This window comes from Alternaria arborescens (genome assembly GCF_004154835.1).
Source record: "Alternaria arborescens strain FERA 675 chromosome Unknown contig_25, whole genome shotgun sequence".
Lineage (NCBI taxonomy): Eukaryota > Fungi > Ascomycota > Dothideomycetes > Pleosporales > Pleosporaceae > Alternaria > Alternaria arborescens.
In genome coordinates this window covers 73,403-92,736 of record NW_021167880.1, presented here as the reverse complement: position 1 = coordinate 92,736, position 19,334 = coordinate 73,403, and the positions used below count along the sequence as shown (strand labels likewise).

Sequence of the window (19,334 nt, the reverse complement as noted above, 5' to 3'; positions counted from 1 at the left end):
GACCTTTGGCATATTTGCCCGAACCTTCTTTGCGCTCTTGGAACTTACTAGCTAGAGTTGACAACGAGGCTTGTCAAGGCTTGGTATCTACCGGCCACTAGCTTGTAACATATTTACACTCGCCGACATGGCCTCAGCAGCAGAACGTCCAATCGACAGGTCGAGCGAGGAAGAGAAGACCATAGGCGAGAAGCATGTCGAAACGGCAAAACATGTTCATACGATCGAAAACCTGCCTGATCCTGACGCTGGTCTCAGCGAAGAAGAGCGCGCTGCTCACGTATGTTGTTTGCTTGCCCAAACCTAAACTCCACTTGATAAGTCAGCTAACACAATCGCAACAGGACAAAGCACTCCTCCGCAAACTTGACTTCCGCCTAATCCCATGGCTCTCATTCCTCTATCTGATTTCCTTCTTGGACCGCACAAATATTGGCAATGCCAAAGTCGACGGTCTGCAAGAAGACCTCAACATGACCAACGGCCAATACAACGCCAGTCTAACCATCTTCTTCGTCAGTTACTCCGTGTTCGAGCCGCTTACAAACGTGCTCTTGAAGAAGTTACGCCCTAGCATCTTCTTGCCATTGATTATGATCTGGTGGGGGATTTGCATGACATGCATGGGTCTCGTGCACAACTATGCCGGGTTGATGACAGCAGTGAGTAACTCTACAGTTGGTGGTGTGAGAGTTAGATTGGGTTGGCTGACGACATGTTTGTAGCGATGGTGGCTTGGTTGTGCCGAAGCAGGTGAGTTGCGACTGTACGAAATTCATGTGATACGCATACTAACCTTATGATTTCTCCTCTGCAGGACTCTTTCCTGGTGTAAATTACTATCTGAGTTGCTGGTGAGAAGTTTTCCTGTCCGAACTGCATGTGAGACATATACTAACTTCGATTCATCTCATAGGTACAAACGTTCAGAATTTGGAATCCGAGCTGCTATTTTCTTCTCGGCTGCAGCGCTTGCGGGTAGTTTTGGTGGACTGCTAGCAGCTGGAATCGCGCAAATGGGTGGCGTAGGAGGAAAGCCAGGCTGGGCATGGATCTTCGTAAGTGACCGATATATCCCTCTCTCCAAGGTGCCAATGTATTGTTAACAGCATCTCGCAGATCCTCGAAGGTCTCGCAACCATTTTTGTCGGAATAGCAAGTTACTGGATGGTTCATGACTTTCCTGCCGAAGCCACATTCTTGTCTCCTGACGACCGAGCTCGCGTCCTCCGCCGTCTGCGCGCTGATAAACAGGCCTCAGCTGCGCACGAAGATTTCCAAATGAAGTACTTCTGGCAATCGGTCAAAGACTGGAAAACACTCATGTTCAGCATCATCTACATGGGAGCGGACGGGTCTCTCTATGCCTTTAGTCTTTTCTTGCCCACTATCCTTGCCGGCATGGGTTATACGTCTACAACCGCGAATTTGCTTTCTGTGCCACCATATGCGGTTGCAGCTGTGGTCACGGTGTTGGTCGGTTATATTGCTGATCGCACGCAACAAAGAGGGTACTGCAACATGGGGGTTTCGCTCTTCGGTATCACAGGCTTCGCCATGCTTCTTGGTTCCGGAAATCCGAATGTGCAGTACGCCGGTACGTTCTTAGGAGCTATTGGCATCTATCGTAAGTTTTCTCCATCCAGCAAAAACAATGGCTTCTTGCATTCTGATAACCCTATCCAGCAACGATAGCGAACACAATTTCCTGGGCTGCCAACAATGTCGAAGGTGTATACAAGCGTGGTGTCACGCTTGGGTTTGTTATCGGCTGGGGTAACATCAACGGCGTCGTTTCATCGAATATCTATCGTAGCAGGGACAAACCACGCTACTTCCTGGGCCATGGCGTGGTGTTGGCGTATCTGACATTATGGCTGCTGGGCGGCAGTATCGTGACGCGGTTTCTGCTCGCATGGGAAAACAAGAAAAGGAGGCAAGGGGCGAGGGACGTCTGGATTGAGGGCAAGAGTGAGAAGGAGATTGAGGAGATGGGTGACAAGAGGCCGGATTTTCTGTATACTCTTTGAGGTATTGGGCGATGGGATCTGGGGAGAAGTGCAAAAATAGTATATTCGGCTGCTCGTGGTATCTGAGACGAAACCACAGCCTCCAAACAATCGATAGGAACGCATGTTCGCAAGCTTTTAGCTCCTACGCCCATAAAGTCGAATACATGTCGTAATAGTAACGCCGCCCAATGCAAGTCGTTTTTAGATATCTTCCCCACTTACGCGACAGTCAAGTACTCCAGCTTACGCACCAGTCTTTCGAGACTTGATGCTATTCGCCCGTTCCTTCCTCTCGTTGCGCCTGACCCTCTCTTTTCGCTCTTGCCGACTATCCGCCCTCGCATCGTGGGCCGTACCTGTCTTGGCTTCCTTCTTCTCGTCAACCTCGACCAGCCAGTCGTTCTCACCCTCCTTGTTCTTGCCCTTGTAACCCCATTTGGGTACCCACTCGCCAGAAGCCTCGTCGTATACAAGCTTGCCGTCGCGCTTCTTGTCCTTGATACCCTTCTTCGCAGCGAACTTCTCCCACTTGGTCTTCTCAGCAGCTGTAGGGATGGGCTTCTCGCGGGGTAGAGGTGTGGTTGGCGCAGGGAGGACAAGGTGCACGCCCTCTGAGTTTGACTTGATTTCGCAGGTAGAGAGAAGCTGGTTGATGAGGGCCTGTGCAGCATCGCGGGCCGTTGCAGTGAGAGTTGCTTCGTCGGCGCTGGCAGGGACGGGGTTTGGGTCGTTTGCGAGCAGGTTTCCCAGGTCAAAAGTAAAAGGCGTGGGCTTGTTCACGGCGATGGGGCTTTGTCAAGTCAGCAACGGCGAAGTAGGGGACAAAGCAAGCATGCGACGTACAGTCGGCTGGAGACGGTCGAGTCTGCGACGGAAGCTGCGCCGTTGGCGTGAACGTCCATGGCGCCTCCGTTGATTTCGTCGACGAGGTGAGAATGCGTGGGGGAAACAGCACCTAGCGCGACGCCGCCGTCCATTTCTGTGTCTGACATTTTTGAATAGTTTGGGTGGTTTTGGTAGAATTTCACTTTGCGCGCCTGCCAAAAGTTCAGAATAAATTTCGAGTCCGTGCACGAGCGGCGGACCTCCGAGGCTCTGACCATCACAGAATTCGTCTCTAGCATCTCCAATTCGCCCATTGCGGAGGGCCAGCGCCTCGATCAACCGTCATGCCGCCCTCAACATGTCTCCGCAGCCTCTCGCAACTGTCACTTGATGCCGGCGCCCACAGCTGCATCGCCCCGCGCCTGCTACGCCCACAGACAGCCTGCTTTTCCACATCGGCCGCCCGCTATGCTGTGGTACAGAAGAAGAAGGGCATGACCGCCGCCCCAAAGAAGGGTGTCAAGTCTCTGAACACCAAGAAGGGCAGGGGATCCGCAGCAGGCGATTCCGGCAAACGGCCAGCACAAGGAGAGCGGAAAGCCCAGCGCAAGCGCATTGTTCTGAGCAACGACAACGCACTAGAAGTGTCCTCGCTCCAGGACCTCAGCAAGGAAAATGTCCTCAACGAGCAGAATGAGGGCAAGGTCATGGGACTGCCACAGGAAAATGTAGTGGATGCGCTGAGAGCCGTCGAGGCGTTCAAGACGACCCAGGGATGGAGTCTATTTAGACGGCCGGCAGTGTTGATGAGGAAGGAGGCCATCGAACTCGCGAGACTGTTCAAAGAGGCGGAGAGCTCCAAGAAGACAATACGACGGATTCTGTCTGGACAAAGAATGAGTGGGAAGAGCACATTGGTACTCCAGGGTCTGACGATGGGCATTCTGCGGGACTGGTTTGTGATCAACCTCCCAGAAGGTACGTGTTGCCATGTCAAGCAAGCGGGACTGTACTGACAACTTTCAGCCCAGGACCTTGTCAACGCTCACACAGAGTATGCACCACTCCCGAACTCAGAACCAATGCAGTATACCCAAGACGCATACACTGCGAACCTTCTCCAGCAAATTCTCCAGTCGAACGGAGCATTCCTCGCGGCGACGAAACTTAGCACACAACCTGAGCTACCTCTCCCGCTTCCTGCAGGTGCTACCCTAAAAGAGCTGGCAGCGCTTGGAATGGCCAACCCCGAGGCATCATGGCCCGTCTTTGTTGCGCTATGGAATGAGCTGTCTCTACCCGGTCGTCCACCTATTCTTCTTGCAGTCGACAGTCTATCACACATCATGCGCCACTCTGAGTACATGTCTGCGGAAGTGAAGCCTATCCATGCCCACGACCTGACTCTTGTCCGCCATTTCGTCGATCACCTTTCAGGTCAAAGAAAATTACCCAACGGCGGCATGGTGCTCGGCGCAACATCGCGATCCAACGCACCCGCCTCCCCAGCGATGGACTACTGCATCGAAGCAGCTGAGGCCCGCCAAAAGGGTGCAGGCAAGCTACCACCATGGAACCCCTACAAGAACGTAGATGCACGCGTGATGGATGCTCTCAAGGGTCTCCACAACGACTCGAGTGAATTTGACATTATCAATGTCGGCGGGCTAACCAAGGAAGAGGCCCGGTCGATCATGGAGTACTATGCTGAAAGCGGCATGTTGCGACACCAAGTCAACGAGGGCTTCGTAACGGAGAAGTGGAGCTTGGCGGGTATGGGGAACATTGGCGAGCTGGAGAAGGCCAGTGTCCGCATGCGGTTGTAGGTGTACTATACTGTATCACGATATGTAAAGCACGTGTAGCAATGTCAAGCATCATCTGGTCTTGCTAATTGCAAAGGTACATCCAAGCCAACAGTCTTTCCCATCGCTCCTATCCATATCATCAGATACTCATCCGCTGTAACGTTTCTGTCAAGAGAGGCTTCCATCACGCCGGCCGTCTGACACGGATGGATGAAAAACACAGGTCTGTTGGTGGCCGGATGATCCTATGAAGATCAGTTCGATACCGCGCATGCAGTTGCTTGTCTCACAGTAATAGTGATGCCTCCAATGACACCAACATTCTCAGTCTGTGCCTTGAACTGCAGCGGGACCAGATGCTCGTACAAGGTAGTCATGGTTGGGGGATACCGGTGCTGGGGGTCACGAATGCTGATGTACAGCACAGGCACGCGATAGACTTGTGACAAAACAACATCGTAGTCTACAACCGGTTGGGGTACTACGGTGGTGTCGAGAGCTTCCTACCTGAATTGAGCTCTTGTCGGCAGATGTTGGGCACCCACCCACCTCGTCGTGCTCTACTACCTCATCCACTTCAGTAGCGTCTCGATCCTGCACAGCAGGTATACCTGCAGGGCGCGGCAGATGCGTGGTAATGTTGAGATATACGGTCCCATTTCGGTGGATCTTCTCCACGGATAGCCAGTCTTCCTGCGCGCTACCCTTAAGCTGGAAGCGTCGCTGCAGCCCATCGCAGGCGCGCTCAAAGTCTGCGTCGTCGAGATGAGGAAAAGCGGAGAGCATGCTTTTTCGCAATGTTTCGTCGAGACGATTCTTCGCGGAGTGCTCTGGACGAACAGCATGTCATAGCGAGTAAAATGTTGGGCGGTGGCCAGCTCCGGGCCACTCAAGCAGGGCCGCGGGCTCGCCACGCGCAAATCGGCAGGGGTCGAACGCGACTTCCCCGGCTCCAGGGCTTGGCTGCCTGGAACGTCGTCTAAACCTCGAGGCAGCTGAGCGGTCGTTCAATCTCAGTCGAGCTTAGCGGCCCAGAGTCTCCGCCCTTACTACTTGTTTCTATCATTCGCATCACTATGCTGCCTGCCTAGACACTGGCAATCCACGCGCCCGCATTGACCCGTCAACATCTCGACTCCACTGCTCTCCGTTGTTGTTCAAGATGCCGGCGCAGACTGAGAAAAGTCAGCTCAAGCGAAATCGCGTATGTCGCCCGTCGCCTGTCGCACGAGGCCATGCTGTGAATGAGGATGGGCGCTGACGCTTCAATTATTGTAGTATTCCCAGGGCGAGGAAGCTGAGCCCAAGAGAACTCGCCACTCGCGCCTGTCGCCGCCTCCTAATGGCCGTCTTAAGCAGGGACCGTTGCCTTCGCCCGTCACCCACAAAGAATCCACTGGAGACGCCTCGGAAGGCTACCAAGAAGGCACACAGAGCCCCCCACCCGGCAAGTCAAGTCAGGCAAAGGGCGGGCTTAGTTCGCCCCCATCCGACACCCAGCCCTTTTCGCAGTTCGTCTACCCACCCGAGAGCCGAACATACGCTGTAGAAGATGAGGAGGACGAAAAGGTCTGGGGCTACCTGGTGCCCATGGAAGGCCAGGCCGAGGATGTCCTTGTCTTGCGCAAGCGAGAGGCCTGTCCCGTGCCTTCCGCGCTCGTTGGCAAGACTGATGGCACAGAGCGCGTAAACAAGGAAGAGTACAAAGGTCAGGAGGAAAAATACGAGAATGAGAAGCAGGAGCGAGGTGTTCCGTCAGGTGGTTACCTTATCGGTCGTCATCGAGAGTGCGGTAAGTTGTGCTGCCATGATACCACTCTGATGAACGCTCCTCTGACGATGTCACAGATCGAGTTCTTAACTCACCGACCGTCTCGAATCGTCACTGTCTGTTTTTCATGGAGAAGAAGGGCGGCGATACTATTGCAGTGGTCGAAGACTTGTCTGGCAACGGCACATTTGTCAACGATACTTTCGTCGGACGGAACAAGCGACGCGAACTGCGCGAAGGCGATGAAATTGCCATCTTGGACCAAGCACGCTACGTCTTCAGGTACCCGTTGAAGCGCAACACCCACCGGTTCCGACAGCAATACACTATGCAAGAGCAATTAGGCAAAGGACATTTCGCTTCGGTATACCTTGCCGCAGAAAAGTCGTCAGGCGTACGGTATGCAGTGAAGAAGTTCGAGAAGCGCACTGGTCCTGGCGAGAAGTCAAAGGTCGAGGGTCTGCAGCAGGAAATTGCCGTGCTCATGAGTGTCAGCCACCCGGCGCTGCTCTGTCTCAAAGACACTTTCGATGAAGACGACGGTGTCTACCTCGTTCTGGAGTTGGCCACTGAGGGCGAGCTTTTCAACTGGATCGTTATGAAACAAAAATTGACCGAGGAGGAGGCGCGAAAGGTCTTCGTGCAACTGTTCCAAGCGCTTAAGTACCTGGTAAGTGTTCAGACATCTGTGTGGTTCCTTGCTAACGATTATCAGCATGAGCGCAACATCGTTCACAGAGACATCAAGCCTGAGAACATTCTGCTCACAGACAAGGAATTGTCTATCAAATTGGCTGATTTCGGTCTTGCCAAAATCATTGGCGAGGAATCGTTTACGACTACCCTATGTGGAACCCCATCATGTAAGTCGCCTTTTTACAATATACGATGGCATGCTAACGTTTCTCAGATGTTGCGCCTGAGATACTGGAAAACTCAAACCATCGACGTTACACCAGGGCTGTGGATGTCTGGTCATTAGGAGTTGTATTGTACATCTGCCTGTGCGGCTTTCCTCCATTCTCAGATGAGCTGTACAGTCCAGAGAACCCATATACTCTCTCACAGCAGATCAAGATGGGCCGTTTCGATTATCCATCGCCGTACTGGGACTCTGTCGGCGACCCTGCGCTGGATCTTATTGATCGTATGCTCACAGTCGATGTTGAGCAGCGAATAACGATTGATGAATGCCTGGAGCACCCGTGGACTACACAGGGCAGGATCAGCGTCAACGATAGCACAGACGGTCTTACAGGCGCCATCTCCAAGCTTGATTTCTCCAAACGCAAGGTGCAGCGAGAGCGTACCATGCTCAGCAGTATCAACGACATTAAGGTATCTCGCGTTATTAAAGGCACTGAAGGCCAAGACCCAGTCAAGGTGTATGAGAAGAACGGAGTTGAGAACGGCACAAAGATGAACGGCAAGACCCACGGCGTTGCAGAAGTAAGACCTGCCGATCAGCGCAATCCCGAGGAGTTTGTCGAGATGGGCGGCAAAGGCGATCAGACGCTGTATTCAGAAGAGGATGACGGTTCCCGCTATGCGACGGACCAGAGCCTTGCATCTGCACAGAGCAAAGGAAAGATCAACTAGGGCAGCATTGGAAGATGGTGTGATATTTCATTCAAGCGGAGCGTCTGGCGTCTTGCGGAGTTTAGTTGTTATGATCAACAGGAGTTCTATAGCAGTACAGGCGGACGTGTAAAATAGTGGGTTAACGGCAAGCACACGTTTTGCGGTCTGGGTCTTTCCACCGAGCATAGCGTAGTAAAGAGTAAATTCTGCACCATGACGATATCTGCTTTGGGTCCTGGATGAGGTGATGTACCCTCGAGCCAATGACACGAAACAGTGTACGATGACAGCAATCTGCTTCGCATGGTCTGTCAGTGGTGCCACCAGCCATTCTCTCCTTGTCAGGTCGGTGGCGCTAGTATCCGCATGCCGGTCCCTGCCAAGACGTCGACACCGACAGTCCAGTCGGATACCGCCCTGTACGGCAGAGGCGACGACTCATTTGTATGATTGGATACCCTGGTCCATGCGCGCCCTCGACTTCTGGGAAATTTATTGAGGCGCGTTCCCCGTCAACATTGTCCTTCAACCACGCTTTCACTTCTGTCGTTGCTTCTTGTTGCCCACCATGGGTTTTCTCGCCAACGTCGCCGGCCCCCTTGGCAACTTTACCTCCAACTCGTCCACGCCCGTCATCGTCGCCGCCGGCTTCGCCTCCTTTATCCTGATCGCCGTCGTCCTCAATGTGTTGAAGCAGCTGCTGCTCAAGAACCCCAATGAGCCGCCTCTCGTCTTCCACTGGCTGCCTGTCATCGGCAACACCGTCACATATGGCATGGACCCGTATGCGTTCTTCTTCGCCAACCAGAAGAAGGTGTGTAGGACGTGCAATGGCCGAATCGAACACAACTGACTGGAAGTAGTATGGCAACGTCTTCACCTTCATTCTCCTCGGTCGCAAGATGACGGTGTGCCTGGACACCACTGGCAACAACTTCATCCTCAACGGAAAGATCAAGGATGTCAATGCCGAGGAGATCTACTCCCCACTCTGCACACCGGTCTTTGGCAAGGATGTCGTCTACGACTGCCCCAACTCGAAGCTCATGGAGCAGAAGAAGGTACGCATGTCCTTGTCTTCCGACCGCGTCAACGCTAACGCAAAGACAGTTTGTCAAGTATGGTCTCACCCAAGAGGCTCTCCGCTCCTACGTCACTCTCATCACACAAGAATGCGAAGACTTCATGAAGCGCCACGAGACTTTCAAGGGGCAAAAGGGCACTTTCAACGTCCCCAAGGTCATGGCCGAGCTCACCATCTACACCGCCTCTCGTTCGCTCCAGGGTGAGGAGATCCGCAAGTCGTTCGATTCCAAATTCGCTGAGCTGTACCACGACCTCGACATGGGCTTCTCACCCATCAACTTCATGCTGTCGTGGGCCCCGCTTCCCCACAACCGCGCACGCGACAACGCACGAGAGACGATGATCAAGCTATACTCTGAAGTCGTTCGCAAGAGGAGATCGGGTGCGGCCAAGAAGGACTCACACGACATGATCTGGCACCTGATGGACTGCAAGTATAAGGACGGCACACCAGTTCCTGAGCATGAGATTGCCGGAATTATGATTGCGCTGCTCATGGCTGGTCAACACTCGTCATCCTCGACCATCTCCTGGATTCTGCTACGCTTGGCACAAAACTCACACCTGGTAGAAGAACTCCTTGCTGAGCAAAAGTCTATTCTTGGTGAAGACCTTCCACCTCTGACCTACGAAGACCTTCAGAAGCTACCCCTCCACGCTCAGGTCGTCAAGGAAACCCTTCGTATTCACGCTCCGATCCACTCCATTATGCGCAAGGTCAAGCAACCCCTCGTTGTCGATGGAACCAACTACGTCGTACCCACCACCCACACTCTCATGTCTTCGCCTGGTTTCTCCGCTCAGCTCGACACCCACTTTGTCAACCCCGCTGTTTGGGACCCACACCGATGGGACCCCGAGCACCAACAGTATGACGAGGAGCGCGACGATGCCGACCAAGAAAAAATCGACTATGGTTGGGGCGTTGTTTCCAAGGGAACAAACTCTCCCTACCTGCCTTTTGGCGCTGGAAGGCATCGTTGCATTGGTGAGCAGTTTGCTTACCTTCAACTGCAAACCATCCTCGTAGCATTCGTGCGCGAGTTCAAGCTGAGGAATGTAGGTGGCAGCAAGGACATTGTTGGCACCGACTACTCGAGTTTGTTCTCCAGGCCATTGGCTCCTGGTATTGTGGAGTGGGAGAGGAGACAGTAGAAGCTGTAATGACTTCTCTTCTTTCCACTTTTTACGACGCATTTCGGGTCTTAATGATGGGCGGATGTAGTTATTGGGGCTTTTTAGGGATGAGATTTTGGTTCTGTTCATGTGAACATAGACTTTGGGATTAGTATCTTAGTTAATACCTTAGGGCATGTGAGGATAAGATGTAATGAAGACAACATAATAGTTTCGTGTGCGCTTAAACACGTAATATGTTATTCGAGTTGAATGCCGAGTAAGGCCGGATTAGTTCCATGTTGGTATAGCCGAGGAGATGTCGAAACCTTGCGGTTGGTCTAGCGGAACCTGGGGCACATGCATCATCATTCGCCCATTACCTTCATACGTATATTGTCAGTCTCGCTATAAAGCATCGATTCCCGCAATTGCCTTTTCGTACCGACCAATCCATTGCATCGTTTACGTGAGCGATTGAACAGACAAGCGAGGAGCTGTGAGTTTGGGATTCTGCTAAGGTTACTGGAAGTCGCAATTCTGTGCAGTGTAACACGAAGTATATATAAACACTTATTTGGTCAAGTTCCGTCAAAGGAAGAACAGAAGAACAAGAAGAGATGGACGATATTCAGAGACTAGCTGGAGATTACCCATGGGTTCAAACGCCGCTGGTGGTGAGTGCACCAATGCGACTGATCGCTCTAGCGGACATGGCTGTTGAAGTGTCGAAAGCCGGTAAGTCATGGGAGAAAAGAGCTAAATCTGTATCGCCTTTCAATCCACGTAACTAATTCGTTGACTTACTAACGAATTCGCACAGGCGGAATTGGGTTCATAGGCGCAGGAACAGATGTCTCAGACCTAGAATCCCACGTCCGCCACGCACAGGAACTACTCAAAAGCACCACGTTACAAACACGGAATGGCACCTTACCAATCGGTATCGGATTTATCAACTGGGGAGCGAACCTCGAGATGGCTATCCCCATTATCGCCCGACACCGACCTGCAGCAGTTTGGTTCTTCGCTCCTTCCTCCATAATCTCACTCATGCAGTGGACAGAAAAGAGTAGAACCGCTTCCCCAGAAACGAAGATCTGGGTCCAAGTAGGCAGTGTGACAGAAGCTGTCGAAGTAGTCAAACAAGTGCAACCAGACGTCCTCGTTGTGCAAGGAACAGATGCAGGAGGCCATGGCTTAGTAAAAGGGGCAAGTATCGTAACGCTGTTACCAGAAGTCAAGGACACATTGGAAGAATATTTCCAGAAAATTCAAACCCAGCCAAAACCCATCCTTATAGCCGCAGGAGGAATTTCCGACTCCCGCACCTTCGCCGCCGCCCTGACCCTCGGCGCCTCAGGTTGCATCTTAGGAACGCGTCTACTTGCCACGCCTGAAGCCAACATAACCCAGGGCTATCGCTCCGCCGTCCTACGCACCACCGACGGCGGCCAAAGCACTGTTCGCACCAAAGTTTACGACTCGCTACGTGGCACAAATTGGGCTGAGACACACAATGCGCGCGGGATCATTACGCAGAGCTATGTGGATGCAGTGGAGAAGGGGATGAGTCAAGAGGAGAATACAAGGCTGTACAAAGAGGAGATGGAAAGGGGGGATGAGGGGTGGAGGCAGGATGGAGGGAGAATGACGGCGTATGCTGGGAGTGGGGTGGGGTTGGTTCGGAAGGTCATGCCAGCTGGTGATGTGATTAGAGAGGTTAGAGATGGGGTTGTGGGCGTGTTGGAGAGGGTGGAGAGGAGGGCGAGGATATAGTGTGAACTCGCAAGATGGAGATGTGATTCATCCAAATATCAGAGATGTACATATAAATACATGTATGTTTTGTCGTTCGTTTCTCTTCAAGAACAATTGGAAACACGGCGTAGGTCGAGATGCGAAGGTGCGAAGCTAGGGTCGTCGCTCGGATATTTTGACACTTGTGAAAAGCAGAGGAGTACGTAAGCAGTACTCACTCGTGCGCCTCCAGACCCTACCGCCCATATAATCCTGAAGTCAAAGTTCATCCCTGATTCACACTATGCTTCTCCCTACAACTCATGCAATCTTACGTCAGACGAGCTTCTGATTCGATGCTTGGAGTCTTGTTTCCGATTAACAAGATACCCAGGTCCTTCCTACAAAGCCTTGGTTGCGCGGTACCTTCCCGTCTTGAGGTTGAAGGCACGCTGGTCCTTCAACCACCGCCTGTATCCAGCAACGCTACCAATCTTCTCGCCGTAGTAATCCGGTGGTGGGTTGGCCAGCGAGGACGCGGTAGGATCGACGCGGTGGCGCTTGATGCGGTTGAAGAAGGCGGAATCTTTCTAGACAGGAGATGAGTATTCGATCTCCAACTCTTGCCACAAAAAAAAACATTTCAACTTACCCGTGTAAATTCGCCAAGTACACCCCTGTAAGCCAGATTGAAGACTTGGTTACCGAAGATAGGCCCAATAAGCCATCCCACGGCCATCATGCCCAAGGTACTCAGTCCCATAAGCATGAAAGGGTCAAACCCACCGAGTTGGGCGGAGAGGGTGGCATCGTAGCCATTGTTGATCATGGTGGTGAGACCAAAGTATGTCACGCCTACTGCGCCGACTCCAGAGCAAGCCTGGCCGATTCTCCGGCGCGTGCGGCGTAGGGCGAAGAAGGCGTTCCATGTAAGTTGGGGTTGTGCGCCGGGCGAGTTGTTGGCGACGGGCTGTGCGGGGGCAGTTGATGCGTGTCGTGCTATCGGCCTGCTGGGGAATGTGATGCGTGAGGTGAGAATCCGGCTGCTGCGCTGTTGTTGTTGTTGTTGCCGGAGCCTGCTTGGTCGTGTGCATGTAGAGAAGGAAGTCGCGGCGGCAGTTGACGAGGGAGCGAGGATAGCAGGCGGGAAGCGGCTGGCAAAGGCCCTCGCTGGGCACAGTGCACTTCGTGTGAGCATCTTGGATGTGTCTCGGACGACGGTGGGGCTGCGTCGCTGAGGTCGCTGAGGTGTTTGCCAACCTTCCCGTTGGATGTCAGTAGCTGCAGATTGCGCGCCTTGGCGATTGCGGAGAAGCGTTGTGCACTCTAGTCGCCGATGGCAATGACGCTGCTGATTGAGTATTGCGAGGATGCCAATAACTAGTCAAGCTCACAATTCGGAGGATTTCGCGTCTGCGCTTAACGTTGGCGAGACGTCATTTCTTCTTCTTGCTCGGATGCTGCTGACTCATCCGTTCCGCCGTCTTCTCCATAGAAACCTTGCGAGCGGCGCACAACCCATGTCTTGGAGAACTTGACTCAGACTTTGTACGTGCTGTTATCGCCTACTGTCGTAACGAGGAAAAAACCATAATGCTGCAGTTTCCCTATCGACTGTGTCTCGGCGACCGCCAATTGTCGAACCTGCACTCGGGCTTGTGCTTGGCGCGTCCGTGGTGCAGAAGCTTTCTTGTGAACTTGGCGTAAACTCCGAATCCAAGGATATCACATATCTGCAAGACAATCAGGCTATCGTCGTGGATGTGCACCTCAAGTCTCGGTCTTCGGGTATGGACCATCAGCATGTCTCTGTCCAATGGCCAAACCACGCATGCTGCGTGGGATTCTTGGAAGGTATATCAAGAGGAAGGCACTACGATTGAGCTGCTCGTGGAGAAAGCAACATCGTTCTAGCCCTGCCGTTGTTCTATACCAACCTATCATCAACTGCCTTCAATCAATTATTGCTTATGCCGTCGGTCCGCCCCCGACCAACCTCCCTCATCATACCTCCCACATCAACAACTCTATGGCGCGCCCCCCGTCCACCTACGCCGCGACGTGCGACCTACCCGTCGATGTATACGTCGGTCAAGTTCGATCATGAAGCTCCCCCAGTGCCAGCCTTATCCTACTGGGACCCCGATACACCGTCACCATTCGCATCTATCCGCTCACGAGACTCGTCAGACTCACCAATGAATCCGTATCTCGCTCCACCACCAGAGTCCTCAACCAACCACCTGTACTTATTCCCTAGGGCGACACCCCTTCTTCCTGCGTCCCCACTATCCATGTTTGATAGTCCGCTTTCACCAAGGGCACTGACATTTCTCCGTACGCCTACGCCCACACCAACCAGAACGACGTTCCTGTTACCAGCCTCGCCTCTTCCAGTAACCTCTCCATTCCTGACCCCGAGCTTTCTGTTCCCACGGACGCCGCCCCCTTTTCCGGAACGAAAGAGGAAGGTGTCCGTGTACGATGTTGTCAGGGATATCGCGGAAAGGAAGGGTAGCGTTGGTAGTATGGTGAGAATACGGGAGATGATGAGGTTGGAGTTCTACCAATCGCTGTTCCTCAAGAGACAGAAGGAGATGGATGACCGTTCATATGGCAAAAAGAAAGGAGAGGGAGATCGATGGAAGACAAAAGGCATCTGGGGACGGCTGGTTGGCGGGAGAGACAGCCGGTTAGCCATGGAGGAGAAGGAAATAGTACTATTTGGAGGCCGCATGAGGATACCTGGGCTTCAAGGCATAGTCTTTCGAGACTCGTCTTTGCCAAAAAGGTAGCCGTGTTGTGTAAAGCGTTTTCTAAGCTGTATGGATTTCCAGAAAATAGCGTGCCATGTTCAAGGGCCTCGCGGTAGTTACTGAGCTCTAATTCAGTATGGATTTCAAAGTAGAGTGAAAACTTCCAGAGTTCGAGTGACGTATACGTCAAGTGATCATTGGCGCACATGTAGGGAACTATGATAGATAGTGGCAACATGATGTCATCGTGCTAGCGAAGAGTGTGTGTTGGATCCGCGGCACACTCGGAAGTTGATCGACGTAAGAATCTCAAAAGATGTCACATTTCTTCGATGCGCAATCCAGTCTAGAGGAGAAATCTTGAGGGATAGAATCGCGATACTTTTAGTGTGTAAATGACATACAAACTCGTCATCCCGTTGAACGAGTTTGTGGTTGGTGACTGTAAGGGAAACTCGATAAGCTACTGGCCCCGAGTCATTAGTATGAAGAACCATCTTCGCGATTGCTGAGCATTGTTGAACACGTTCATTGCGACGAAATCGGTTTCCGCAAGATTCAGGGTCCATGGTGATAAAGGCGTGTACATGCGCATACAGGCCTGGACTCTCGGCGGTATTGTTTGGGAAAACCGCCAACTCGGTGCGAGCGGCATGTCGTACTGGGGGCCACGGCCGCTTATGCGGCGAGAAAGTCGGTCAGAAATTCTAGCGCAAGGCACACTGTGGTCAGAACGCAGCAAGCTGGTTTTCACTGCGACTACGGGTTATACCGTTGTGACATTTACCGCCGGTGACGAATTACCAGGGGAGGAATGTCACTCTCCGTGGCCGTGGTTAGGAACGAGGTTATCTGGAATCCAGGTCCAAGTGGATGCCGGTGGATGACAGTGGATCCTAGGGGGGGGTCCCAGACGCGGATCGAAGCACCCCAACATACGACGCTCAGACAGATGTTTATCAGTGGAGCAGCGCTAACAGCAGACAAGCGAACGTTGGCAATTCGAATTTGACAATATTGAGATAAAGGATTCTGGTGGACCCTTCGTCCTGCCGGCCTGTATACAGTCGCCAGGCTGACGGATCATGGTGTTGTGACAGACCTGTCGACTGGTCCGATGTGGGACGTTCCAAGACATTCAAGACATTCCAAGCAAAATTGGCAAGATATGAGCTAAGGCCATTGGGGAAGCAAGCGAGCGGGGGACTCGTAATTGGCTGCGATTCCTGGGGCAAAAATTGTGGTTTTTCTCGGGCATCAGCACGGTGGATCTGGGAGCCGTTGGATGGTACGTTCGCAACCAAGTGCCAAACAGGCGCGACGTCGCACCTCTTAAGCAAAGGATTCAGCAGGCTCGTCCCCCACGCGTTGATAACGTTGTTCTCGAAGGGGGCTGGTGGAGCGCAAAAGGGCCTAATCATCGAGGCAACTGAAACGAACGAGGGATTGTCGTGCTAGGATGCGCACTTAGATGGGCAATGTAACGCAATGCTGCCGTACTCATTACGCCCCATGACACAGCTCACGCCGCAATCACGAGCGCTTGGCCATGCCTATTCGCGGTATTCGCGATGGCAGGATGGCAGCGCCTCGCAGCGCCACCGATGGAGTGGTTGACAAACAGTATTGTTGGAGAGGCATCGCGTCGCGGGCTAGCCGAAGCGGAGATGACGGAAGCGGAGGGGCTAGGCCCGGACAGGCAGGTACACATGGACGTGGGGCACGTGAGGGGCTTCTCCAGACTGCACCAAGTAAGCGCGGCCATCCGACTGCAGATAAGACGGTCGCGCTTCACCAACCTCGATTCGCCAATAGAGGCAGCTGGCAAGGAAAGCGGCGTTGGATCCGAAGAAAACCGCGGTCGCCAAGGGAGCCCAGCGCTGCAATCAGCGTTCTAGAAATTGTGCTAGAACGTTGCTAAACTCGTACCTCGCCTTCACTCGCACACTTGTTATCAGTCCTCTTTGGGCCCAATCTCCGCCCAGCGACCCGGTCTGACCAAACGACACCAAGGGCCCCCTCGAAGCTCGCGCCAAGCCCCATACGCCACCGGTCGATTTGCTGTAGCGGGGAGGTCCCAAGCTACTCCCAAGACCCACCGCGGGGCGCCAATTCACCGACCCTGTTAGCACTATCCGCTTGCGGCCAACGCTTGTCCTGGTCGTGTGCAACCAGCCAACCAAACACGACGCCAGCCTATCAGTCGTCCGCCTGGCCCTTCACTGTAATGGAGGGATGCCAAGAGCGATGCCAAGCTCCCGGCTCGTGCGCCTTGTGCATCAATCGACGAGGGTCCCTGTCGCCTGTTCCGTGAGGACCATCTCCAACCTGGACTGGATAAATGTCAATTGCCTCCCCCTCCCGCTGATCCATATCTCCATAAGAGCAGCCGCTCCCAGGGTCTCTCTCGTCTTCACCAGTCTTTCCCATCCCCAGCACTGACCTGTCCTACCGCCCATCATGGACCACGAGAAGGCTCTCCCCCCTGATGAGAAGACCAGCGTCCCTCACCCGACCATTGAGAGTCAGAGCGAAGATGTTGCTGACTGGCGTGAGGGTGAGGACTTCATGACCCGCAACGGTCTGAACATGAAGTCCTTCCAGCGTCGTCCCCACGAGGGCGGTTTGATTGAGCTCGACAAGTCCATGAAGACGCGCCATCTTCACATGATCGCCATCGGTGGTTCTATCGGTGCTGGTTTCTTCGTTGGTTCCGGTGGTGCTCTGTCCAAAGGTGTAAGTTGTACATGTTTCCAATATCTTTGAATATCAACTGACAGCTTCTACAGGGTCCTGCCTCAGTCCTGATTGATTTCTCAATCATGGGTGTCATGATCTTCAACGTCGGTAAGTAAACGCTTCACGTCTCTGTATATTCAAACAGAACTGACTCTTCGTAGTTTACGCTCTTGGTGAACTCGCTGTTATGTACCCTGTCTCCGGTGGTTTCTACACCTACTCCACTCGCTTCATTGATCCTTCCTGGGGTTTCGCCATGGGCTGGAACTACGTCTTTCAATGGGCTATTGTCTTACCTCTTGAGCTTCTCGTCGCCGGTCTAACAATCCATTATTGGGAGGGCGCTAAAGAAACAAACGTTGCAGTCTTCATTACGATATTCTGGGTCTTCATTGTGTTAATCAACATCTGGGGCACCCTGGGATATGCCGAAGAAGAATTCTGGTCGTCTTGTATCAAGCTGGGTGCCACCGTCGTCTTCATGATCATTGCCTTGGTCTTGGTCCTCGGAGGAGGTCCCAGCAATGGTATGTACTCTGAATACTGGGGAGCTCGTAATTGGTACAACCCGGGCGCTTTCAACAACGGCTTCAAGGGTTTCTGTACTGTCTTCGTCACCGCCGCTTTCTCCTTCTCGGGTACCGAACTTGTTGGTCTCGCTGCCGCTGAGACTAAGAACCCTCTGAAGTCCCTTCCTGGTGCTATTCGTCAGGTCTTCTGGCGAATCACCTTGTTCTACATCCTCGGTCTCACCTTTGTCGGACTTCTTGTTCCCTCCGACGACAAGCGTCTGATGGGCTCCTCTTCCGACGCCAACACGTCGCCCTTCGTCATTGCTGGCAAGAACGCTGGATTGATTGGATTTGACAGTTTCATGAACGTTGTCATTCTCATCTCCGTTATCTCCATCGGTGTCTCTGGTGTATACGGTGGTTCTCGAACCCTCACTGCCCTCGCCAACCAGGGTTACGCTCCCAAGTGCTTCACCTACATCGACCGGGCCGGACGCCCTCTGTACTCTGTTGCCTTCATTCTCATGTGGGGTCCTCTTGCCTACATGAACTTGGCCTCTACTGGTGAGACCGTCTTCAACTGGTTCGTTGCTCTGTCCGGTCTTGCTGCTCTCTTCACTTGGGGCTCCATCTGCCTCGCTCATATCCGCTTCCGCAAGGCTTGGGCTTATCACGGGCACACCTTGGATGAGATCCCATTCAAGGCTGCTGGTGGTGTTGTTGGCTCCTGGATTGGCATTGGCATCATTATCGTTGTCCTCATTGCTCAGGTAAGATTCTTTCTCTTGAACGTTCATGTAAACAATTATGCTAACAATGGGTTTAGTTCTACACTGCCGTGTCGCCCATTGGCAAGAGGCTTGGTACCGCGACCGATTTCTTTTCAGCTTACCTCGCTGTCTTCGTCGTTGCTGCTTTCTGGATTGCTGGATACTTCTGGAAGCGTGAGGGATGGCTCCGCACCGCTCAGATGGACGTTGACACTGGCCGTCGTGAACTCGACTGGGACCTTATTAACAGGGAGCGCGCCGAGATCGCCACCTGGCCTGCGTGGAAGCGTTTCTTCAACCGCATCTTCTAAGCATATATTCCTATATGTTTAGTACGTGGTTTGTTGCACTTACCAAATGTTTTCGAGTTGGTCATCAATTGATGATGTTATTCATCGTAGATTGATACTTAATGTTCGCCTTCTAGAAAGGTGACCTTGAATGTTCATATACCCCTTCCTTCAATACTTCTCTTGTCCTTCTATCTTTGGTGATTATGTGACCTTCGCATTGTTTTGACCGATGGGTTTTCTCTATGCCATTCTAGTTTCTTACTATGCCTGGATTAATCAACCACGGAGCCCATAAGAAACAGGAATAAATTCTCTCTACTATAGA

The 19,334-nt window shown here is 52.8% G+C and overlaps 11 protein-coding genes across 11 annotated transcripts; 7 read left to right on the top strand and 4 right to left on the bottom strand.

Annotated features, from left to right (window-relative positions):
• Nucleotides 1-127: 127 nt before the first annotated feature.
• On the top strand, nucleotides 128-2,030 carry AA0111_g9123 (hypothetical protein; the record flags this gene model as incomplete). Its single annotated transcript, XM_028655647.1, has 7 exons — nucleotides 128-280; nucleotides 345-662; nucleotides 726-753; nucleotides 818-854; nucleotides 917-1,058; nucleotides 1,120-1,627; nucleotides 1,687-2,030. The coding sequence occupies 7 exons, from the start codon at nucleotides 128-130 to the stop codon at nucleotides 2,028-2,030; spliced, it is 1,530 nt and encodes a 509-aa protein (XP_028503189.1).
• Nucleotides 2,031-2,255: 225 nt separating this feature from the next.
• AA0111_g9122 (hypothetical protein) lies at nucleotides 2,256-3,004 on the bottom strand (the record flags this gene model as incomplete). The annotated part of the gene is made up of 2 exons (XM_028655646.1): nucleotides 2,256-2,802; nucleotides 2,856-3,004. 2 exons carry the CDS (start codon nucleotides 3,002-3,004, stop codon nucleotides 2,256-2,258), a joined length of 696 nt encoding a protein of 231 aa, XP_028503188.1.
• Nucleotides 3,005-3,181: 177 nt separating this feature from the next.
• Nucleotides 3,182-4,663, top strand: AA0111_g9121 (hypothetical protein; the record flags this gene model as incomplete). The annotated part of the gene is made up of 2 exons (XM_028655645.1): nucleotides 3,182-3,815; nucleotides 3,864-4,663. The coding sequence occupies 2 exons, from the start codon at nucleotides 3,182-3,184 to the stop codon at nucleotides 4,661-4,663; spliced, it is 1,434 nt and encodes a 477-aa protein (XP_028503191.1).
• Nucleotides 4,664-4,899: 236 nt separating this feature from the next.
• AA0111_g9120 (hypothetical protein) lies at nucleotides 4,900-5,431 on the bottom strand (the record flags this gene model as incomplete). The annotated part of the gene is made up of 2 exons (XM_028655644.1): nucleotides 4,900-5,148; nucleotides 5,195-5,431. The coding sequence occupies 2 exons, from the start codon at nucleotides 5,429-5,431 to the stop codon at nucleotides 4,900-4,902; spliced, it is 486 nt and encodes a 161-aa protein (XP_028503190.1).
• Nucleotides 5,432-5,807: 376 nt separating this feature from the next.
• On the top strand, nucleotides 5,808-8,015 carry AA0111_g9119 (hypothetical protein; the record flags this gene model as incomplete). Its single annotated transcript, XM_028655642.1, has 5 exons — nucleotides 5,808-5,849; nucleotides 5,924-6,437; nucleotides 6,494-7,086; nucleotides 7,132-7,279; nucleotides 7,327-8,015. 5 exons carry the CDS (start codon nucleotides 5,808-5,810, stop codon nucleotides 8,013-8,015), a joined length of 1,986 nt encoding a protein of 661 aa, XP_028503302.1.
• A 27-nt stretch (nucleotides 8,016-8,042) lies between these two features.
• AA0111_g9118 (hypothetical protein) lies at nucleotides 8,043-8,183 on the bottom strand (the record flags this gene model as incomplete). Its single annotated transcript, XM_028655641.1, has 1 exon — nucleotides 8,043-8,183. The coding sequence occupies one exon, from the start codon at nucleotides 8,181-8,183 to the stop codon at nucleotides 8,043-8,045; it is 141 nt and encodes a 46-aa protein (XP_028503303.1).
• A 382-nt stretch (nucleotides 8,184-8,565) lies between these two features.
• On the top strand, nucleotides 8,566-10,238 carry AA0111_g9117 (Eburicol 14-alpha-demethylase; the record flags this gene model as incomplete). The annotated part of the gene is made up of 3 exons (XM_028655640.1): nucleotides 8,566-8,811; nucleotides 8,861-9,058; nucleotides 9,108-10,238. The coding sequence occupies 3 exons, from the start codon at nucleotides 8,566-8,568 to the stop codon at nucleotides 10,236-10,238; spliced, it is 1,575 nt and encodes a 524-aa protein (XP_028503304.1).
• Nucleotides 10,239-10,912: 674 nt separating this feature from the next.
• AA0111_g9116 (hypothetical protein) lies at nucleotides 10,913-11,978 on the top strand (the record flags this gene model as incomplete). The annotated part of the gene is made up of 2 exons (XM_028655639.1): nucleotides 10,913-10,937; nucleotides 11,023-11,978. 2 exons carry the CDS (start codon nucleotides 10,913-10,915, stop codon nucleotides 11,976-11,978), a joined length of 981 nt encoding a protein of 326 aa, XP_028503305.1.
• A 362-nt stretch (nucleotides 11,979-12,340) lies between these two features.
• Nucleotides 12,341-13,137, bottom strand: AA0111_g9115 (hypothetical protein; the record flags this gene model as incomplete). Its single annotated transcript, XM_028655638.1, has 2 exons — nucleotides 12,341-12,529; nucleotides 12,592-13,137. 2 exons carry the CDS (start codon nucleotides 13,135-13,137, stop codon nucleotides 12,341-12,343), a joined length of 735 nt encoding a protein of 244 aa, XP_028503306.1.
• A 772-nt stretch (nucleotides 13,138-13,909) lies between these two features.
• AA0111_g9114 (hypothetical protein) lies at nucleotides 13,910-14,734 on the top strand (the record flags this gene model as incomplete). The annotated part of the gene is made up of 1 exon (XM_028655637.1): nucleotides 13,910-14,734. One exon carries the CDS (start codon nucleotides 13,910-13,912, stop codon nucleotides 14,732-14,734), a length of 825 nt encoding a protein of 274 aa, XP_028503307.1.
• Nucleotides 14,735-17,155: 2,421 nt separating this feature from the next.
• AA0111_g9113 (Amino-acid permease) lies at nucleotides 17,156-19,027 on the top strand (the record flags this gene model as incomplete). Its single annotated transcript, XM_028655636.1, has 4 exons — nucleotides 17,156-17,431; nucleotides 17,485-17,542; nucleotides 17,596-18,716; nucleotides 18,773-19,027. The coding sequence occupies 4 exons, from the start codon at nucleotides 17,156-17,158 to the stop codon at nucleotides 19,025-19,027; spliced, it is 1,710 nt and encodes a 569-aa protein (XP_028503308.1).
• Between the last annotated feature and the right edge of the window lie 307 nt (nucleotides 19,028-19,334).